This window comes from Gymnogyps californianus, chromosome 6 (genome assembly GCF_018139145.2).
Source record: "Gymnogyps californianus isolate 813 chromosome 6, ASM1813914v2, whole genome shotgun sequence".
NCBI lineage: Eukaryota > Metazoa > Chordata > Aves > Accipitriformes > Cathartidae > Gymnogyps > Gymnogyps californianus.
The window spans coordinates 8,610,037-8,633,682 of NC_059476.1; the positions used below are offsets into that span (position 1 = coordinate 8,610,037).

The 23,646-nt window shown below is 40.1% G+C and overlaps 1 protein-coding gene across 1 annotated transcript in view; it reads left to right on the top strand.

The window, feature by feature from the left end:
• The window catches only part of HSPA12A (heat shock protein family A (Hsp70) member 12A), a 58,048-nt gene extending 49,658 nt beyond the window's left edge, over nt 1-8,390 (top strand). The window contains exons 8-12 of the mRNA XM_050899095.1: nt 1,915-2,001; nt 2,573-2,677; nt 3,774-4,032; nt 5,721-5,824; nt 7,314-8,390. Of these exons, the coding sequence (XP_050755052.1) occupies nt 1,915-2,001; nt 2,573-2,677; nt 3,774-4,032; nt 5,721-5,824; nt 7,314-7,948 (1,190 nt within the window). The 3' untranslated portion in view covers nt 7,949-8,390. The remainder of the gene's footprint in view (nt 1-1,914; nt 2,002-2,572; nt 2,678-3,773; nt 4,033-5,720; nt 5,825-7,313) is intronic.
• The last annotated feature ends 15,256 nt before the right edge of the window (nt 8,391-23,646 follow it).

A 23,646-nucleotide genomic window follows, 5' to 3' on the forward strand; every position in this document is an offset into this window, starting at 1 on the left:
AAGAATTTGTATTTTATCACATTTACTAGGTCAAAACAGTACAGGCAAATGGAAGATTTAACCTAGTAAAGCTATTCCTGTACTTACCAGAGGGCATTTTTTTTAGTTAGGCGGAGTCACTACATCCATTCTCTCAAATCCATGCGTTTCCTAGCCAGCACTTGTCAGATGTGTTCAGCGTTACGGAGGCCCATGCAGAGCACAGGACACAATCCATTTTCAGGACACAGTCCCGTCAGGGGCCCCTCACCTTCTGTCCCCCTCGTTTGTGTCCTGAACCATTCCAGTTCCATGTGATTATACATGAACTCACTTTCAGGCTACACAGGGATTTGCCTCTGGGAAAATAATAAAAGAAAAGAGTTTCTCTGGTTAAGGTTTTGAAGCTGGGCAGAACCTGGCAGATCATGGATTTCTGCTAACGGGCTTTTTCTTTGATGGGGGGTACCATTCTCCTTGACCTTGTATGGTAAAAGCTACTGGGGATGAGAAAGGTTTCATGTCAAAAATAATGAAAACAAAGTTTGGAGTGAATTAATTTGGGGTTAGAATTAAAATTTCATAAAGGCATGGCAGGGACCCAAGACAAGCTGAGAATAGATTAAGGAGAAAAACCCTTTAAATATAAACAGAGAGAAGCACTCCAAGGACCATATTATTGCTGTGAAGTCAAAACAAAAATTTTACTGTTCATAGTAGCCAGGATAAGCTTACTTCAGTCGTAGTTAAAGACTGGCTCTTGTGTTCACTTCTAGCCCACAGGAGTGAATGAAAGGACTCCCATTGACTTCTGTGGGCTCTGTGTCAGGCCCTTGCTCGGACCTAGTGCTTGTTCTGTCATTGAATGCTTCGTCATCTAAGCTCTCGCTGTGTGCTGCTAAGTCAGTGCAGCGAGGCTGATGTGGCTTGTCTGCATCACAGGGTCTTTATGGGGAGGGTACGGGTGCAAGTGAAGCCACTGGTCTTTTTCTGATGATAGGCACTATAGAAACAAGAAGCAAAATGCATTCAGTGATTTGCATGCTGATATTTTCAGAAAGAATGATGTTTTCATGCATGACAGGATGCATCTCTTCTTCTGTAGTGTTTTATAGAAGTGCTTTTGAAGGTGAGTGAAGGTTACACAGGGAATGATTTTTTTTTGATCATTCAGTTGTAGAGGTTGATTTAGAAGCATAATAGCAAATGCTTTCTCTACTCTGCTTTCTCTTCACAGACTGTTCGGCATCTTTTAAATGTTTAAGTAGCAACTAAGTCTTTTAAGTTAACTGATTGTTATAATAGTATTGCTAGATTATGCTTAATTTTTAATTGGTGTATATTTAAAATACTCTGAGGGTCAGACTTGGTGATCACTGTGGCCTTAAGAAGTTATAAATCTGAGAAGCAGTGCTTTTGGCTGCTTGTTTTGAGACAGACCAATGTCCTGAAAGGCTTGGGAGGCATCTTTGCCTGAGCACCCAAAATCAGCAGGAGTTTTTGGAAACGTGGGGATAGTCTCCCCAGCCCTGGGCGGCGCAGGTCGGTCTGGCAGCGGGCCGGGGCTGCCGCCTGGCGGCAGAGGCTGCGGCGAGCACAGCTGGCTGCGAGCCTGCTCGGTTCCAGGTGGCGCTTTAAAAAACAGAATATATTAAAAAAATAAGTCAGACCTGTTTATACCTTTCATATGAGGTTATTGGTTTTAATCCAGTTAGTATCAAGGAAGATCAGTGTGGCTGAAAAACATTTTTCCTTCTTTCTAGGAACAACTTTATAATGTTTCTGATTCTAATGCAATAATTTTTGTTCATTTGTTTTGTTAAAAAGTGATGCATACAGATCTGTCAGCCTGCTTGCACTTGTTTCCTGCAGCTTATGATATCAACTTCTTCATGCTTTCTCATACTCAGTAATTTTTTCTCTGTCAATGACTAGCTAAGGAACATGTCCGTCGTAATCGCCAGAGTCGTACCTTTTTGGTGGAAAATGTCATAGGAGAGATCTGGTCCGAACTGGAGGAAGGTAGTGTCCTTTCTTGAATAAACTGTGCTCTCACTGGTTTTATATTGCAGGCAAACATTCTGTTTCCCACAAATGTGCTGGGCACTGCATTGTTCTCACAGTGATTATAAATAGGAAAAGAAAGAAATACAAGTTCATGTGCTGCTCTTAGTTACTAAGGCTGAACTGCAGTTCTGTATGCTCTAGCAAAATATGGTTTATTAAGGAGATGGTAGAAAGCAATCCAGGTTTTAAAATGCAACCAGAATATTTTCCTCAGAATAGGGCTTGTAAGTATGCCGTAGTATTAATTTGGTAGCCCACTAGAACGTACACCAGCAGCAAGAGCAGTTCCACTAATCTACTTTTCATCTGTGCTAAATCAATAGCTTTTGACATCTGAATTTCATATTTGTTATCAATCATTGCATTATAATTACTAATAAAGATCAAGTCTTCAGCATAGACATCCATGACTTTCTGTAAGTCATTATCTCTCATGGTGACAATGCCACTGAGAAGCTTTCATTGCGATATGCTGTTGTGATAACGCTAATGTAAATACCATTTGCCTATTCCTTTGGCAAACTAGGTGACCGTTACATCGTTGTTGACAGTGGAGGAGGCACAGTAGATATGACTGTCCATCAGATCAGGCTCCCTGAAGGACATCTTAAGGAGCTATACAAGGCAACAGGTAATGTCACTTCCACTGCTTGCTTTATTTATGTAATATTTTGACTTGTCAGTGAAGGAAATGTGTGCCTTTATTATTCGCTACGTTTCACTAACAGTTCTTCCTGAAATAAGACCAGCATTCAAAATTAGTATAACCTAGCTGCTGGTCAGCAGACGTGGGTAAATCACTTAATGCTTCTGATGCTTTTGGATGGTAAACCTCACATTGGGAGAGTAAGAAACTGCCACCTCCTGTGTTATTCACTCCCGTTCAGGCCATGACCTCCTGCCATGGTCCTGGTCTGACTTCTGCTAGTAGAGTCATCATCTTCCTGTCCTTTGAGAGGTCACCTGCGTATTGCTGCTTTGTCCAGGTATTCAGAGATGTACTGTGGAGATATGAATAGCTGAGTGTCACAAGAAGATCCTTGTAAAGTGACTGTTGGCAGAACAGAAGTTTCCCTAGATTTAAGGGGAATCTTATATATTCCAGTAATTTCACAGGCAGTGTAACAAGGAGGGTCTACCATCCCCTGGGAAAAATGCACAATGATTGGTCCCCAACAGAGATATAAAGTGCAATTCCTTGAATGGTATTCCATTCCTGAACTCCACATCCCCTTTGACTTTGTCCTGTGGCTAAGCTGTTAAGCACATCAGTCAGCCTATTATTTGTTGCTGTGTCTATACCAAGTTAATCTTCACCTGTATGGTTCATCACTGAGCCTTCTCAGTCTTGGTGACTGTAAGACTACGTCAGGAAACAACCTAGTAAGAGCATATGGGACAGCATACATCGAGTCTACTCCTAAATATGAGTCCAACCCACACCTTTTCATGTGTGGATAAGGAGGCAGTTTCCTCTGTTTCTAATAAAAATGTTTCTGTTTTATAGTCGTAGTGTGACAGTGGCTATGATGGTATAGGAGTAAAAGTGCAGGCAAAGGTAAAATTATGTTCTGTGTTACACCAGTGGTTACATTTAGGAAAGATACCTCTTTCTGTAGACCTTCTCCCATGACAGTCCTAGTAGTGTCGATCTGATGTGTATTTGGTCAACTTGAAATCTAATAAGCAGTTCAGAATATTAAAGCTGTGTTTTGTTTGTAATACAGGTGGGCCATATGGTTCTCTAGGTGTGGACTATGAATTTGAAAAGCTCCTGTGTAAAATATTTGGAGAAGATTTTATTGAGCAATTTAAAATCAAACGTCCTGCTGCCTGGGTAGATCTGATGATAGCATTTGAGTCCCGTAAACGGGCAGCAGCTCCAGACAGGACCAATCCACTAAACATCACTCTGCCTTTCTCCTTCATTGACTATTACAAGAAGTTTCGAGGTCACAGTGTAGAACATGCCTTGAGGAAAAGCAAGTGAGTAGACAATTGAAGCCAAATGGATGCAGAATTAACTACTGGTACCAAAGACAAATAATTACAATATCCTAATTACATGTAGACTGAAAGATAATAATGTAAAAATGTAATATAAGGATGAGAAAATGGGATTGCCTGAAGTGCAGTTTCCAGAATGAAAGTTCTGATCAATCTCTTGCAAAAGCTTTTCTATACAAGACTTGCACTCTTCTGGTATTGCATTCTACGACTTCTGTTAGGCCACCACGGCACCACTTTCCTGAATTTGACCATATATTTTTAGTCTCTTATGTGTTAATTAGGAACATCAGATCAAATACAGAATTTGATGTCTAAAAGTTAGTTGCCTAGAACCTTAATTTTTAGAGGCCTGGGCCCTGGAACAAATCCAAGATCTTGAGTGAGATGTGTAAATATGTTCATGGCTTGAGGAAAGTTATTAACAATACCAGATCACTGGTGAAAAAATATACTACTGCATAGAGCTCTGCAAGGGGAAAGCATTCTTCTTTTGAAGTGATGGCAGACTTTCTCTTCTAGTATTTTACCAGTTTAGATAATTTGCTCGGTAGGTGGGGAGACATAATCCCCTCCAGAGATTTTAATTAATGATTTTCAGTATCAAGAAGGCACCCTAATGACAAGATCATGGGCTGCTATAGAAAAGGAAGTGAAGAGAAAGTAGAAGTGGGCATTTTGCATCTTTTGAAATTATATACTACAGGAGACCTGGAAATTAATGGCATAAAAGAGAACGAACAAGATAGCCGGCAAATCTGGGGCAGAATGCTTGGGACCTGAGAGCAGAAGACGTGATATTTAGTACCTGTACCTTGGCTTCTTTCTGCGTTTTTTAATCCAGTGAATGTTGAATGTAGCATGCAGGCTGAAACTCCTGCATCTCTTCCTAAAGTTATTTGTAAATGTACTTTAAGACTAAATGACTTGGAATCCAGCTCAGAGTCACTTCCTAAGAGACTGAGGTTCTGAAATCTTTAAAAATTTCTGGAAATATTCCCCCTCACGAGACCATCTCCTTCTTATTAGTAGTCTTAATAGTGACTCTTAGAGGGAATGCTAAATGTTCCCTTCAAATAAAATAAAATTAATTGGATAACAAGATAGAAAGAGTATAAAGGTGACATATAATGTACACGAATGAAAAGGAGATTACTGAGCTATATGGATGTGTATCAGTGATGGAATAACATAATGCCTGTATTCATTTAACAAATGTTATGCCTCACTAAAAATGCTGTGCTGCCTTCTGCCTCCTGGGGAGGCTTCCCATACTTGATTGTTTTCCTTATGTGTTTCCAGTGGCTTTGGCCTGCTGCTGCTATAATCTAAATGTTGCCCTTCTGGAGATGAATCAGTGCTGTTTCAGATGAGTGAGCACTGGATTGACTGCCAGCTGTTTCAGGAAGCAGCTGAGCATTGGTAATGCTACAGAAGGCAATCAGGCAAAGAAAACAACAATTAGACAAGCAAAAATAACAATTCTCCCTTGAAATTTTACATTGCTGCAGTTGGTATGGGGCTAGGGTGAGGTGAGGCACTTTCTTCCAAGCAAAATGCATGCAGATTCTGTAAACTCATCCATTTATTTTTTTAGTGTGTCTTGTGAGTGCTTGGCTGTTTGTTACTGTAATGTTTTAATGTCCTTTCTAACTGTTCTTTTCCAGTGTGGACTTTGTGAAGTGGTCCTCCCAGGGAATGTTGAGGATGAGCCCGGATGCAATGAATGCTCTTTTCAAGCCTACAATTGACCAGATCATTCAGCACCTTAGTACGTATCTGCGTGTAATTCCACTTTCCAGCTGAGCTGAAACTGAAGCTTTCCTTACCTGTTTCAAACCAGTAACTGGAATTAGAGTCAAACAACCCTCCTAGTACACACCAAATGTGGGCAAGGAATTTAGTTCTGAAACTTGTAGTTCTCTACGAAGTAGTTAGGAAAATAATAAAAGTAAGGGACATCACCTTAACACGTATTCCTACCTAGTTCTGGTACTATTTATTCAGTGTGATTCAGTTGTGTTACTGCCTAAGCTTCAATTATTCTGTGCTTCCAGGGCTGCAAGCATTAAGAAGGCTTAAATGCACTGACTAACCCAGATCCTGCTTTTCTTTTTCCTGTTTCAGGCAACAACTAAATAATGCCAGAGATGTAACTAGTTTCTGATTATTCCTGCTATTAAGACTTCTATTTCATTTTTCCTCAGTGGAAGGTCACATTTGTTCATGACCATCCAAATCACTGACATCTCTAAAACACACATATCTCTAAAACAACAAATGATGCATTATGGTAAAAGTACTTTCAGGCATGGCTTAAGCAGCACTGAATTTATTTATCCCATAATGGAAAGTGACATAGGCTTATTGGGAAATTTATTATTTAAAGTCTTCCTGGTAGAAGATTGGATTTGTATCAAGTAGAGTATAATATATGTACTGAGCGAAGTATTGCTGTTCTGCACATTACAAAGCACTAATTGAATGTATTTGGAATGGAATATCCAGCTTTGCTCACTATATGTGAGGAATTATTAGGTAAATTTCAGAGGTCACAACTTAGTAAGACAACTAGTACAGAACAGCTTATATGTCAGCAGGGAGGGAGAGACCTAGAGTTACCATAGTTGTGACAGATAACTCAGGCATGCTGCCTCAGTTATTTGAATTAAGGGTGAGCTTACAACTGAACTATATGACTTTCTTGAAAGTAGGGGATGTGGGCTTAAGGTAAGAAGGAACCTGTAAAAATGTAAGGAGGTACTATTTTGCAGATGGTACTTACTGTGGTTAAGACGTTAGGCTCAGAAATAATAGGTGAATTTAAAATGGGGTGACTTATCTGGAATGCAGTAAAGGGTATGTGAATTGGTTAGGTTTGGGAATACCTCACTGATACTTGAAGTGGCAGGATGATGTCTGTTTCCCTACTACCCATAATGTGACTGGCAGGATTTCTTTGCAAGAAATCTGTGTCTCCCTTTACTGGTAGAAGCTAAATAAAAATTCTGTTTTAAGTGCCACTTCAGAAATACTGTATGTTTTGAGGTAAGTTTCCATTCACGGTGAAATAGAGTATAAAGAGACTACAGAAGTGGAACTAGTGCATGCTGAGAGAGGCAGTGTGGGCATAGATATGGCAGTTTCAGATCTTGTGCATGTGCATGGGATATTCAGTGCACTCAGACGTTAGGAGTTTCACCTGCATTGCCTTGTCACAGTGGATTTTTCCCTATTGAATGGGCTCTGTTTCTGTTTAGGTGATGTGTTTGATAAGCCAGAAGTGACCAATGTCAAGTTTCTGTTCCTGGTGGGTGGCTTCGCTGAATCCCCCTTACTCCAACAAGCTGTTCAGACCGCTTTTGGTTCGAGATGTCGAGTCATCATTCCTCAGGATGTGGGGCTCACTATCCTCAAAGGAGCTGTTCTCTTTGGTCTAGACCCTGCTGTCATCAAAGTGCGGCGTTCACCTCTCACCTACGGTGTGGGTGTGCTCAATCGGTTTGTGGAAGGGAAGCATCCACCAGAGAAGCTTCTAATCAAAGATGGCACACGCTGGTGCACTGATGTCTTTGACAAATTTATCTCAGCTGACCAATCTGTAGCCCTTGGAGAAACTGTGACACGCAGTTACACACCTGCCAAACCTTCTCAGTTAGTAATAGTGATCAATATCTATAGCTCAGAACAAGATAATGTTAGCTTCATCACCGAATCTGGAGTGAAAAAGTGTGGCACCCTTCGCTTGGATCTCACAGGAACTGATGCTTCAGTGCCAAACCGGCGGGAGATCAAAACACTTATGCAGTTTGGGGACACTGAAATCAAAGCCATGGCCATTGATGTTGCCACCTCTAAAAGTGTCAAAGTTGGTATTGATTTCTTAAACTACTAACAGCCCATTTTCCCCACCACAGCCTGTTTGTGAGACTGATCTTCCACTATTCCATTTTTTGACTTTCATATATCATGTAATCAACTTGAATTTCAGCAGGCTACATGAGAACAGCTAGTAAGGTGGGGTATGTCATGTCTGTGCCCTTTGATGACCAAAGGCTGGATTTTGAAAGACCCTTAAAAAGTTTTAGGAGCAAAAGTTCCAGAGGTAGTAAAAGTTCCCAAGTTACTCAAGCATGCTTAAAGATCTGCCTTTATTAAGTACTGATTATTGTTGGGTCCTGAAGATTAGTTAAAACCATATAAAATCATAATCTCTTTGCCTTGTTCTTCTTCTTCTTCTTCCTCTTCCTCCTAAGAAAAACTCACTAACCCACTTGGTTGTTGTAGGGGCGTATCTGTGTGGGGTATCTGTTTAAACAGCACCATCCTCTGGCAATGGGAACAAATTAGTAGTCTATAGTATTCTTTTGTTCTTTTGATTTTGCCCTATGCTTTCAAAATTTTAAGTGCTGAAAATCAATGACTTAAATAAATGGGAACTGAGTTTCTTGAATTCTGAGATGCAACTGAAAAGAAAATCCTCAGAAATCCTTAAAATTAGATTTAGGAAGTGTATATATATATATATATATATTTTAGGAGCCTAACATTGATTGCTCCAGTTTGAAAACAAGGCCTTTATTGTCAAAGCTCTCAGAACAAGCTGTTGGATTAAATGGCTAGCATTACCCTCATTATACTTTGGAAAATTATTAAGAACAAAGCTATTTCCCTTTTGGGTCTTCTAAATTTATTTTTATTAGTCTCCATCTGAAATCATAGAATCACAGAATAGTTGAGGTCAGAGGGGACATCCATTGACTATCTGGTCCAACCTCCCAGCTCTAAGCAGTGTCAACTAGAACAGGATGCTTTGTCCGGTTTTGAATATCTCCAAAGATGGAGATGCCTAAACTCTGGGCAACCTGTTCCAGTATTTGATAACTGTCACTGCAAAGAAGTTTTTTCTGATGTTTAAAAGGAATTTCTGGAGTTTCAATTTGTGCCCATTGCCTCTTGTTCCTTCACTGGATACCTCTGAGACATCTGGCTTCATCTTCTTTACTGTCTTCAGTCAGGCATTTATACACATTCCTGGTATCCCCTGAACCTTCTCGAGTCTAAACAGTCTCAGCTCTCTCAGCCTCTCCTCACATGATAGATACTCCAATCCCTTAATGATCTTCATGGCGCTTTGCTGGTCTCAGTCCTGTATGTCCATGTCGCTCTTGTACTGAGAAGCACAGAACTGGACCCGGCACTCCAGATGTGGTCTCACCAGGGCTGAATAAAGGGGAATAATCACTTTCCTTGATCTGCTGGCAATGCTCTTCCTAATGCAGCCCGGGAGGCTATTGGCGTTCTTTATTGCAAGGGCACATTGCTGGCTCACGCTCAACTTTGTGTCTACCAAGACACCGAGGTCTTTTTCTGCCAAGCTGCTTCCCAGCCAGTTGGCCCTCAGCGTATACTGGTGCATGGGGTTACTCCTCCCCAGGTTCAGGACTCTGCACTTCCCTTCATTGAACTTTATGAGGTTACTGTCTGCACATTTCTCCAGCCTGACGAGGTCCCTCTGACCCATCTGGTTTATCAAGCACTTCTCCAAGTGATTATATTTCTTTTCTTGTTAATCCCTGTGTTAAGATTTGGAAGTACAGTTGCATGATGGCTGTCCAGGAAGATTTAAACAACTTAAAAGAGAAAACATCCAGATCGAAAGTACCATGATATATTTTGAGTAGCAGACATTTTAATTGAGTAAAATATATTTCTGGATTGAGTTGAATGGCCAGTAAAGTGGAAGGCAGAGGCCAAGAGAATGAAAATACAAATAGCATTAAATAAAGCATTCCTTACATGGCTATGAGCACACAACTCTAACGCAGGTGAAATACAATGATGGTTGTGGTAGCATCTTGTTTTCCAAATAATAACTTTCTGGAAATGTTTTCTTAAGCACGTTTACGCGGAAAATTTCTTCTGCAAGTGGAACAGTTTTTATTTTGCAAAATGCTACAGGTGGATAACTTCTGAAACCTACAATCTATATCTGCTGTGAAGTGACAACTTCAGATCCAAATCCAAATCCCACTCCAAATTGGCAGACTGATACTAACCTGTAGAATCACCCTAAAATGCTGACACTTTCGGAGCATTTATACAGAGCTGCCTGATTACCTGCTGGAATTCATTACATTTTTGAAACTTTGCAATGTTAATTGTTAAACTAAACTTTCCTTTCTAATAAGTTGAGCATGAGTTAAATCCATTACTGACACTTTTAGGAAATGAAAGCTTTATCAATTATTTCACTAATTTACGTTCCAATCCTGCACTTAAGCTTTCTGTGTTTAGCCTGGAGTTTTGCCACAGTAAAGAGCTGCAGAACTGATCTACTGCGTTTTGCTATTGAGTTTTCTGTGTCTCTTGCAGAATTCCCTAGTTGAATGTGAAATCTGTTCTGCATTCAGCTTTAAAAAAAAAAAGAAAAGAAGAAGAAAAAAAAAAAAGAACTATGGAGAACGCTAGTCACAGTATCCGGCTGGATACTTTCTATAATTACAAAGTGTGCTTGCTAGCATTCAGTTTCCTGCTGCCTGCTAAATGCTTTAAAAGCTAAATACTGGGATTTTTTTGTGTGTTGCTTTCCATGGTTTACAAACAAGAGAAACTTTAAGATGAGTTATGAACAATATAATTTTATGTATATACAATATTTAAATATTGTACAGACTCTTTTCTTTCTACAGTGCTATTTTCTTGTATAAAAATGCTCTTTGCCTCTGTTGATTTCATTCAGCTGTTAATTTTAAATAACATAGTTTCTCAATCAGCTTCTGTAATTATAGGCTTTTAAAGATGGTAAGATATGAAATGTAAAAGGCTGATCTTATAATAATAGGAAAGAAATGTTAGTGTGTCAGAGAATACAACATTCTTCCTGCAATGGAAGTCATACCAGTTAAGCATATTACACAGATGCACTAGTATGTTGCTGGGATTTTCATTTCTTTGTTTCAGATGGTGACCATTCCATCTCCAGCAGTTCATCATAATAATGGATGAATCCTCCTGTAAAGCCAAAAATTAGATTGTATGATCTGGATATACAGCTTCTTCACTAGGTTTTGGGGTTTTGTTAAGGATCTTCTCTAGTTTAAAAAAAACAAATACAAAACTACCTTCCAAAGCCAGGCAACACTGATTTATTGTAGCTGCAGGTAAGACCCAGTCTCTGTCTACAACTACCAGCTACCAAAAGACAAAATTCTTAAAGAAAAGTAGGCTTCAATGTCTGTGCATCCTATGTTAAACTGAATCCGTCCAATTCTGCACAGATTTGTTTCCAGTAGCCTTAAGTTAATGCAGAATTTGGTCTAATACGTGGCTGCAACCTCCCCCTCTCCCCTCTGAAGAGGAGGTGAACTGCAAGATCAGGTGGCCCATGATTTTTGTGCCGTTTTCAGCCTGTCTGCAGAAAATGCTAAGGGTAGTTTCTGCAGCTCTTCTGAAGCATAGTTCCCTGCACAGTAGCAATTCTCTGCCCTTTCTTATTCACCTTTTGTAAGATCCCATCTGGATCCAAGCAGGGGTTTGTTGCTGAAATTACTGTAACTGTAAAACGTGGTTTGCATATTTTTGCACTTCCTCATTCAGTCTGATGAGAGCACTATCAAGCTTATCTTTGCAGAGCACTGAACTACTGAACAAACTCCCAGCTGTCCTTGTTGCCCTCTTTAAATCTAAGAATGGAAAATTAGCTTGTCTCTCTAAGGAATTAGAATTGTAAGTAGAATATTATGCTGTGGTCTGTAGTCTATAACCCAGTTAAACAACTTTACATTGTAAGTGGCATGTGGATGCCCGTTTTGATAAAGGATGTTAGGCTGTAAAATGAATACAAAATTTATTAGGAAATGAGTCATTTTTAGAATAGTAGTTCTGATACTTTTGCAGGAGATTCCCTGCAGAGCATTTTTTTTGGTAGGGGTTTCAGATGACATTGTGCAACTTAATGTTGAAAAGACAAGGCCTGCTATCCTTAGGGAAAGCAGAAGGTCTTGGCAGAAGTTTTGCTCTAAGCAGCAACTTGCAAGTTTGGGTCCAAGTTACTTAACTCTAGGCTGAAAGTTAGCAGCTAATTGTGATGGAATGATTAATTGTGCTAGAATATGATAAATGTGCAGTGAGGGTTAGGATGGTTTACATTGGTATGAATATACCGGTATTTATATACAGGAGTTTTAATGCATTATTATGAGAAGGCTAATTATATATTGCAGAGATTTAATCGCCAAGATAAGCTGCATATTTATGATATAAGTGGCTTAAGCGGATGAATAGTATAAAAGTCGTTGGGCATAACGTCACAGTACTCACCTGCTTGAAATAGTCTTAAACTATATTATAAAACCAACCATTGTGGTCTTGTTCACCTCTGTGCAAGATTAATTCAGATTTCACTGGTGTTTGGAGCTGTTCACAACTTGTCTGGATTGTATCTTGAGTGTTCTTGTGTCTTCAATCATGTCAAATAAAATACTGTAAAACCAATTTTTCTTTTTGGGTGTTACTATTTTTATGAAAATGGCTATAAAAAGAAACCTAATATATTATGAAAGTGAGAAAGGCCAAGTGGTTATACTTGCGTTTGGATGCTCCTTCATGTGTAACTGAGCAAAAGTGACACCAACCGTATGCGCTGCTTATGAGATTTCTTCAACCTTTTACATGTGTGGACACCTCGAGTCTTTGCCAAGGGCTTGCAGGCCCCTGTGCAGCACACACAGCTCTTCGACAAGAGGCTGCTGCATTTTTACTTCACTTGTGTGCTTTCTAGGGGGACTCCATGTGTGCCCAAGGTAGAAGTCCACTGCTGGTGATTACTCAACTTGCACTAAAGTTGGTGTAGCTCTGAGTAGGGTGTCTGTTGGAGTTAAGACAGAAAGACTTTGGACAATACCAAAAGCAGATTAGGTATTTTCTATAATGATGCTCTGAGAGAGCCAGGAAATCAAATATAAAAATTGATATATCAGAGGACTGTAGTCTCTTAGCCTTGTCAAAGGCTGGGTTATTGTTAAAATTGTATTATCAGGCCAATAAGCTGGCCAATAACCAGGTATATTCACAGGAGAGCGTACATCTTCATTGTGTGTTTCTAGATCTAGGAATGTTTAGTAAGGTCCAGCTGCACTGAAAAAACTTGTACAACAGTTTGTGCAATATTATATTTTTCTGCTGACCGTTGCAGGCCATGTCCCTCTAAAATTCGGCAGTGTTGGCACTAGCTATGGAGACGATTCAGCGGTGTATGTGACCTTAGTCTACAATGCTGCTCAGACACAAAGACGCAAAGAATGAATTGAGATGCATAGCAGCCACTACACCCCAACTTCCACCTATTTGCTGCAATGAAGATGTTTTACAAGTGTTTTATGACTATAATTATAAACACCATCCTAATAGGCTAGGTACTGTATTTAGCTTGTAATGAACTTGATTTCAGCTAAACATTCAATTAATGTTACTAGTACAATGGGAAATATAATTACAGTCTTCAGGGACACATTAAGAACCAAATTTTGCTTTCAGTGTTCTAGTGCATTGCTCTGGTTTCCAGGGGAGTTTCACGTATGTGCATTCAGAATTTGGTCCTTTCACTGGACTTTTCTAAATCTTAAGGTTTTCTCGTATGAGTGTGTTTATATTTAAAGTTACAGCCCCATCTTGACAGGAAGGAGTTTGTACAAATTGTTGGTTCTACCAAGATCACATCAATCCTAACTGAAATTTGCAGACGGTGTTTTCATTTTAATAGCCATGGAATAAAACAACTTACAAAACAACCTCCATGACAGCAGTGTCCAGCTTCCCCAAAGAGATTCTCTCCTTTCAGTTTCCTAAGCAGCTACATTAAACACCACCCAGACATCTGTCTTAAGGACAAGGGATTCAAAGTCCCCTTACTCCGTGCAAGAGCTGCCTGATTTTCAAGAGATGCAGCTTGGATAAATTGGTGAGAACTGCAGATGCTTTGTGTAACGGGGATTCAGGCCTGATATTTGCCAATCTATCATTAGGTACTGATGTTGGAAAGCTTGTACATACTTTTTTAGGAATAAATTCTGTTTTATTAGTTCTCATTCATCCCTTGCTGTGTTCTAACACACAGAAACATTTTTGTGGTGGGACTGCTGTAGAGTCACAACAAGGTATTGGGAAGGCAGAATTCTGTGCTTTTTTTCCTTCAAATTAGAGATCTGAAAGTGGGTATTCAAACAAAGGAAGAAGTTTACACTACAGCCTGTGCAGTTCCACAGATGCAAAGATGAATTTCTTGCAGCAAAAACTGCCTTATGCCATCCTGAAAGTGCATCACAGCAAACGTCAGGAGTGCTGTGTAGCGTCTGGGGAAGTGAAGATGTTCGTGGTGTATTTGTGATGTATGAGTTTATGACAATTCTGTTTTCATACCTGTGACTTAACATGTGGACCTGCTCATGGATAAAAAAAACGATGATCTCAGCATCAGTAAGGGGTATATCAAAAGCAGCTGAGCATATACCTCACTGATACAAAGGGACTAAGTGCAGTATATTAAGTCAGTTAACTGCAAACATTTTTCTGCAAACCAAGAAATTCTGTATCTTCTTTGTTTAACATACAGTTGTGTAGGTGCTGGCTATAATTTTGAAGTAGTATCTATTTTCTCATTTTTCAGGGACTATAATAATAGGGAAAAGTTTACTAGATGCTATATCCCAGGAACACTGGCTTTGTGCCCAGAGCAGAAGTCATCGAACTAGGATGTAGTGTTTGCTACCACGTGATGGCAACATATTGTTTTAAGAACTTGGTAGATTGCAACTGCTATGATCCTTCTATCAGTGTCCCCAGGTGAGCTTACATAAACAAGGGGAATGAAAAATACAATGTAAGCTTCCTCTGGGAATATTGTGTGCTGCAGCAGAGCCAACAAGTAAAAGGAGGACAATACTGGATTGAGTGTGAGGAAACCAAAGGAATCGGCTGAAGAGGTGTGTAACCAGGGTTTGGATGTGGGAGGACAGAGGCACTGGTGTGCTCCAGCAGTAACTGAAGATCAGGGAAGGTTTCAGAGTAGAAAGGAGTGGTGAGACTGACAGCTGTGAATGCCAGAGTTTGCTAAACCATAGTAATCTAAGGAGTTAGAAAGGTGACTCTCCCTTTCCGAAGGACAACAAGGAGTATTTCCTTCCCTCTGAGGAATTAAGCTCTGCACCTCTAGTAGGAACTTCCGTCTGCCATCAGCTGATAAGAGCGGCCACCAGACTGAACATATCCTCTTCCTTTGTAGTACAAAGAGCAACCTCAGTGCTGACCTGATGCTTCCCCCACACAAGTACGCTGCATACCGTACACGTGCCATCGCTGCGTATTTGCTAACACGTACCAAGGTTGCAGTTAAAGCACTGCAGTATAATATATCGTTCACAGAGCTTTTACTTTTCATCTAGTGACAATCATAATGGATCTATTTTCTCAGCCCGTTCCCCCCCCGACACACACACACACTTTAGATGACTATCGACTCCTCAAAATGCATGGAGTTGAAGGAAGTTAACTGTGAGTGGAGCTGAATCCAGCAGAAAAGATGCTGGTCCTGCATGACATCTGCAGGGATTCCTGTATTTAAGTGTGTTTTTCCACAAACAACGTTACAGCATCCTCCTTCAGATGATTTTCTCCCTGTGTTCCTTGTGTAAGCAGAGGTCCCAGATGGCAGTAGTATCTGCAGGGTGTTGGGAACACGCAGCTAGCTGCCTTGTCCGTGAAAAAGTCCTTAGCAAGTAGTACATAGGTGGGCAGGAGAATACATACTTTGTCAGCTCAGGGCAACAAGGTCAGCATTTAAGTCTGATAATTTTGTAAGGCTGGCAGGTAGAAGAATCAGGTAACATGACTGAGGGTGTTCCAAAACACATTTAAATTAATTTTGTAGTTGTTTCGTCTTAGGGGTGAGACACGAGATTGAAGATCAAAAAGTGCCATGCACTTATCAAAGATGCTACAGGACTGAAGGGATGTTGCCAAAATGCACTGATCACGTCCCACAGAAGCATTTATCATTTCTCTCCTTCAGAGTCAGGTAGTATATAGTATTAAATGTGGCTTTAGATTTTTTCCCTTTTTTCTTTGTCTTCTCTGTGCAGACCCATCCACTATTTTTGCTGACTGCAATTGCAGCTCTGTCAGAGCATCACAGGAGACGCACGTAGCTGGAAAGGACCTCAGACATCAACTATATCTCGCCTTCCTGCTGCAAAACAGTATTAGTTCTGCCTAAGCTACTCCCAACTTCTGTTTAATCTGGTTTTAAACCTTCTGATGCTGCAATGGTGCTACCTGCCCAGGCAGTTTATTTGTGTTTCGCTGTCCTCACCTTTCTAAAGTTTTACATAATGTCAACTCTGACTCTCTGTGGCTGTCCTACCCCTAGAGAACATGGGAACTTTTCATCCCATTCCTGCTCTGACAGCTTTTGACATACCTGAAGACTAGTTTCATGCTTGCCCTGAATCTAATTCTCCAATTAAACCCCAGGTCTTTCCATCACATTTTATAGGCCTGTGATCTTTTTTATGGCTCTGTTGCAGCTTTGAGGATTAGACAGTGGATGCTGGTTTCTTGCAGATAAACGTCTCGTTGCTGGAAGGACATTTGGAAACTGATGCCAAAGTCTTTCTGTGTGCACAGACATGGAGGACTTGTGTTGTGCACATCCCACTACAAAACAGAAAGCCCTTGCGAAGCATCAGCAAACAATGAAATGTGATGTGGAGGCACATTGTGGTTTTGACTTTTGCAAACATTGATTAAAGGCCTTCTTGTGTGTAATCTGAAGGGTGCGTGTTTAAACCTTAGGAGCTTGTTACAGTAGTTAATGTTATATTAGCTGAGTGTGTTTTTGATAAATTGCACTTATGAGGTAACCACAAATCATGGTTGTGAAACATACTGTGAGTTTTGCACTCATTTTGCTTTTAGAATTTGCATTTTTAAAGCGTTTTCCTTGAACTCCTGTACTGTGGAAGTTCTGACAAACTGCTTGTGCTTTACTGACCTGAAATGTGTTGAGCTTTTCAGCTACATGAAAAATGCTGCAATGAAAACCTTCAAAGAGGGTGAAAAATAGATCTAACTTCCCGAACACCTTGCTGGGGAAGTTTAGGCAGGATACATTGAGCTTTTAACCGTGAATTTAAAATGCAATAAAATACTCCAACTGCAGAAAACTGGGCTCCACTCTGAGGTTAAAAACTAATTTCATCTAGTAGTCACCCCTACTTTTTACTAGATATCAACAACTCTGGTCTTTAAGTCTCCCTTACACACCCCCATCATTAAAATCCGCAGCTCTTCTTATGTGGCTGTTATGGGACATACTGTGCTTTGGCAAATGAAGATCTAAGTGAAGAGTGTTGGAAGACAGTGCTTTAGATGTGGCCACTTAATTGCTATTTTACTCAGAACTGATGGATGTGGAAGAATCACATGATCTCTCGGCAGATTCCCAATGCTCCATCACCTAAATCTATATGACTGGTACAATGCCAACAATGTACGGTAAGCCTTACGTAGCCCTATTTCTTCTCTGCCTAACTGATGGAGAAAGCAGAACTGCTGTAAACAGTAAAACAGCTCGCTGTAGTGCAAACTCTGTAATACAAGATTTGTTTCATTTGCCCTATTCTACTCCTCCACAAAGGTGAAATGAAGCGTTTTTCACATTGTCTCCATACTCAAAAGGCCTCACATGAACAAAGAAAATTATGGAATTGGTGTGAGCATCTTGGTGTGCCCAGAGAACCCCAAAAGATCTGCCCTATAGATATGCATGGTCTGCAAATGCAGACCTGGTTGGGAGTGACAGAACAGCTGGACCTGTTTTGGATACCAAAGCAAAGCAAAAACAACTGGTAACACTCCTCAAATTTATTGAACCCTTCTGGCGGCTTTTTGTGTGTTAGGCTATATTCATCTTCCCAGAGTACTATTAGCATATTCACCTACATTTAAATAATTAATTTTCTTGTTATACACCAACTCTTATTTTTTTGTTCTTTCAAAATTATTGAAATCTGTGACAAGAGGCAGTGATACGAGGAAACGTTTGGTTTCTGGTTTGTTAATCAATTCCATAATATCTCATTCTTCACAATTGTTTTATTTAATAGCACCAATTTCTGCTTTCAGGTCTTGACTTCCCTGTTAAGCATTTAAGTTTCAGAATTTTTTTTAATCTTTTAACCTTTATCCCTTTGAATTTTTTTTTTTTCTCAGCCTATAATTTATTATACAGTCTCCTGTCAGAGGAGGAGGTAGACTAGGTGATTTTTACTGTATTGCAAATTATAATTATTATCGTTATTTGCATTAGTAATGGATTCATTCTTATCACTGAAAACAATTCCATTATCTGATCAGACAGTTATCTTCACACTGTCCGTGATCATATATTTTCATTAGGCACCTCTTTCTCTGTGGGTCAAAAGGAGAATTATTCTTTAGTGCAGTCACTTTTCTCTTCACTTTTAACATTTTCCTCGGTTAAAAAGAAGTTTTTAATCCCCTACAAGTGCACTTTACAACAAAAATATGCCCTTTGCTGCTGCCGTGTCGCCGTCCCTTCAGACCCAGCAAGGCATGGCACGTCACTGCTATGAACTGCCCTTCAATGTCCTTTCTGTCACAGCTGCTGGGAGAGAGTTTGTAATTCAGGTTCAGTGGGAGGAACCGAGAGGCTGATTTTCATGACCCAGCGAAGACATTTTGACTCCTTTTTGAAGTAAAGCAAAGGCTCGAGGATCTACAGTCTCTTTAATGAAGTGGAGAAACCTCCTTTCCCAAACCCTCCCTCCCTGCGTTCTGTGGGAGACGTGGGTTTGGAGATGGATGATTGCAGAGTGAGGGTGCAGAGCAAATGCATCCTCCTCTCTGACTCCCCGCTGAATTTACTGTGCCTCTGCAGGGGTATAAAATGATCAGATGGCACCAGTTTCCAAACTGCAAGCAAAGGGGAGAGGAGAAAGGTTGGAGAGAGATGCGAGGTCAGGCCACAGACTGTCCCGAGGGACTGACAGCAGCCTTGGTGAGAGCTGAAGGTGGTGGAGAACCTCTTTTCAGGCTTCTCTCCTGTTGATTTTTATTCCCTCATCAAATGAGAGATGGTTGGTGTTTGAGTAAGGAATCAAAGACAGTAAGGAAAAGGTTGCCAGTCTAAAACAAGAGTCTGGGTTTATTTTTAAGCAGCTCCTGTGGAAGTTGTTTCTGTAGCCTGACTCGGGCTGCAGTCAGCAAACACAGTGCTCCGTGTTCAGAGGAGGAGGGAATGGCTTCTGCTCTTCCATCATCTCAGGCAAGACATACACATGCTCATTGTGTGTTTTGCATCCCACGTAATTAAGGTGATGACTATATTCCTCCTCCGTGAAGAACCTCTTCAGAGCGAGAAATGGTAGCGCTCTCACGGGATACCTCACTTTCCGGAGAGGATAATCAGCACTCCCAGGGGAATCCAAACTCTGAAACTGCACACCCCAAACTGAGGCACCCGAGCCACCAGTATCGTTCATTGCTGTTATTTTTAATGAGAGCAAGTCAGACTTATGTTTATCTAAAATTATATACAAAATTATAATAATGCAAATTATTATGCAAAAAAGTGCATTGCTTTGGAGGTTTAGATCCCCTTTTTTTCCTCTTCACCTCCCTAATTGGTTTGATGTGAAGCAATTATCCACTTAATGCAATTAAAGGTAAGATTTTTCATAGGATATGTACCGCAACGATAATTACGTGGGCCATAGCACAAAGAGGGACTTGAATGCAATTTTTGTCTCTGGGTCTCACGTAATATATGTCTTCAATATGCTAGCAAGTGTAGTAGCCACTCAATTGTTATTGTGTAATTGAATACAATATTTAGACTAATTTAAAGAGTACTTTGCTTCTTGTTTCTGTTTGTATACAGGCACAATTTAGAAGTAAGTAAGTGGCATGTAGACCACTGTTAGTATTTTTTCATTTAGGGCTGTGGGAGCATCACATCAGCCTTCTCCTTTCTTCCTCTGCCCCCTACTGAAGCCTTCTGTTTTAACCAATTAAGAATGCTGATACATTTTACCCTTTCATAGTCTTCAAATTTGAGAGGTTTTGCAGAGGAAAAAATGGGTATCTGAACTTATTATATAATTTCTTTGGCAAAAGATGGTATTTTCTTCAAGTAAATATTTCCAATTTTTGTAAGTAACAAGATGTTAACAAGTTTAGCCTTTTTTTTTCACAGTTAAATACAACCGTCCAGAGCATATATTTCTGAAGTAAGAGGATGTGGCAAAATAGCTTGTGATTTACACTCAAATTAAGAACAAAATAGCCTTCAGGCATAACATCATAAAATTCCTATTTGCAACCTCTGAGGACACATCCCAGAAAGGTATGGAAATAAATATGCGTACATAACAGTCAGCTGTGGCTAGGTGATGAAAACTGTAATATGACAAACTAGATTAAAAAAAACCTCAAGAGGTTCAGGAAGGAGAATTCATCAATGCCAAATTAAGATACGCTTAAATATTTCCCGAAAGATAGAACCTCATTATCCTACTGATTTATGGAGCAAAGTAATGACTATAGACAGCATTGTCTAAAGACAACAATGAGCACTGCTATATCTCAGTAATAATTAGAGTCACATGAAATCTTCAATTCTTTTTTATTGTTCTCAGATGATTTGTAATATAGGAAAGAAATACATCGCACATGGCAATCTAAAATGTAATGAAAATACGTGGCCCAAGTTGCTCCCACATTTAAAATTCTGATTGCAATGCTGCCCACCAACAAAATAATAGTAATTTCTGGTAGGAATTATAAAACCTAAACTACAGCACAAAGCATTGTTCAGCAAATTACTCATTCCATATCCACAATTATAGCCCATTTGTTTTCTTATGCTGATAACAAAAGATACATTTTAAGATCTGTGCTGTGCTACTCTTCCTTTAATAAATAAAGTGAGCTTTTCAAAAGGTACAAAACAATGCAGATAAAAATCGAAACATTTCTACATTTAAAGATTCAATCAAAGACTTGCCATGAATGGTGTGATATTAAAGTTTAAAAAAATAATCAATTTAGTGTGTATTTTTGAACACGATTTGTCACAAATAGCATTCCCAATAGATAAGAATGATTATATGGTAAAGAGCGTAATTTATATATCTCAAGCACTATGCTTTTGTCACCAACATCGTTAAGGAATTTGACACGTTTGCAGGAGAACAATATATGTCAACTGAAATATATACCAATTAGCCATAAATGGGACACTGAAATGAATGATGCATGTGCATGCTATACTTACAAGTAATAACATGTGGTTTAAAGTCGCTTGCGTTTTCAAACAAGAATTCTTTTTATGTTGTCATTTAAAAAATCTAATATTTCAAAAGGTCAGGAATAAATAGCACCATTAGCATTAAAAGCTAGCTAAAGGGAAAGTAATTTGTTGTTCATTTAACATTGCATTTTATGTAATAGCTTTGTAAAGTGTTCGGAGGGGGGGAGAGATTTTACTCTGCTAAAACAAGATGACGGCAGCTCCAGTTCATTATTAAAAGGAGATTTTTTATTATACTATTGTCAACTTTAACATCTTGATTCTGTTAGGTGTTTGTTAAAATTACATGGGCTGCTGAAATGGCTATGGCAAAGGATAATGCAGAGAATATCATGACTGTCAAAACAATTGTGTAGGCAAGAATCTGCTTATACTAAGGTAAAGGAACAAAAGACAAAGGAGAAACTCTTCTGCAGTGTTAGGAAGTTAATAACCCTGTTGAGGTTTCCTCAGCAGGAGGTACTGAGATCAGGAAGCCAAATTCTAGAAGAGACAAACAGTCAAGGCAGAAGGAAGCAGGCGATGTCAACGGGACACGGGGTACATGGAAACCCAACATCAGATGCCAGCTCCCATGTCTATGGCTGTGTGTCCTCCGAGTAAACCCCTAACTATTTATCTCCCTGGAGAGGTGATGTGTGTTCCTCCTCGGACTGGATGGCACGAATGAAGTGTGAAAGCACGTAGAGTCCTGTGGCTGGATCCTCTGCCTCCTGCACAGTTGTGGCCGTGCAGCTGAGGAGAGCCGAGAAAGGCTTTGCAGGAGCAACCCAAAAGTGGACTTATCGCAGCCTGATGCAGGACAAACAATTCACATCCCTGAACTTATTAAGCCTCACTCTTTTATTCTACCACTATAAGGCTGACCACAGATGGGAAAAACTGGAGCCAAAATAAGTGTTAGCTTATACCCCTCATGGACAGCATAGGCTAGGAAGAAAACACACAAAGCAAACTTCGCTGTACGCTTGCTGCACTTGCTGCTGCCATGAGGAGCTGCACAGGGAGAGAAGCAATGTAATGAGGGGAAGACACAAGTAATATCGTCAGGGTGAAAAACATCTGGTTTTCCCTCTTGAGGGAAGTTGGACAAGAAATTGGCTTAGCGTTTTAATACCCCACATATCTATGACAGGATAGCAAGGAGTGTCTCCTTTACTAATTCACATATTTATTCCCTATTATCCTCCCCAGGACAAGGTTTCAGGGACTCAGAAAACAGTGATTCTCCAGATCAAAATTTGGTTCATACTGTGCTCCTGGGGCAGCATGATTGGGTCGCACCTTTTAATCTGGGCAAGAAGCACAGGTGCAATTTAGAAGGTTTTTAAACATAAAAGCAAGCCTGCACATCTCTGACTAAAACTGAAATTGCTGGGGTATATTCTTTTCAGTTGGGTTAAACCAAGGAACAGGTTGGTTTTCACATAAGGAACTTATTCCAGCTCTGAGCATGCCCACAGGTTGCCAGTCTTCAATGCTGATGGTTCTTTTTCTACTCTTTACAGCCCCCTCTCCCTCCCATCACCTTGCGAGAGCTGGCAGAATGCACTGAATTAATTAAACTGCTTTTTGTTCCGTATTAGAAGAGTAGTGCTCCAACACAGAATAAATTGGTTTCAGCCTCCACCACTGCAAGGGGAATCTGAAGCCTTGCTAGGGGGTTGATGTCCTTCAGGACAAGACATTCTGGGGGAGGAAAGGTCACACAGAGAGGCAGGAAGAGCAGAGTGCCCCACTCTGGGGAACCTCAAGAGAAACTGCTGAAGAGAAAAGGACCCAAGGAGTGGTAGATCTCCAGGCCCCAGCAGTTCTGTGGGTTTTTTCAGTGAGGACAAGGTTCCTCTGGCAGCAGAGGAGAAGCAGCCCACTTCTCCAGCAGCAGGCTGAGGGAGCCGAGACAGGATTACGTAGGGACAGAAGTGAATTTGTGAACTATCCACACTTCAGCTGAATGTGTTTATCAAAAAACAGGGAAAGAAGTGACTCCTTCATTGCGTTACCTGTTTTGACCACATCATCTGGCAGTTTTGTTCAAGGCTGAGGGCCAGCATATGGGATTTCAGGACACTTTGGTGATTGTTCTGATTATAAGCATTTTAGTGAAACTTCATTAACATTTGAAATTTGCTATGCAGCTTTCTCAAATTAATTCTGTCCAGATCACATGGTACAAGCTTAGTTCAGCATTAACACACCAAAAC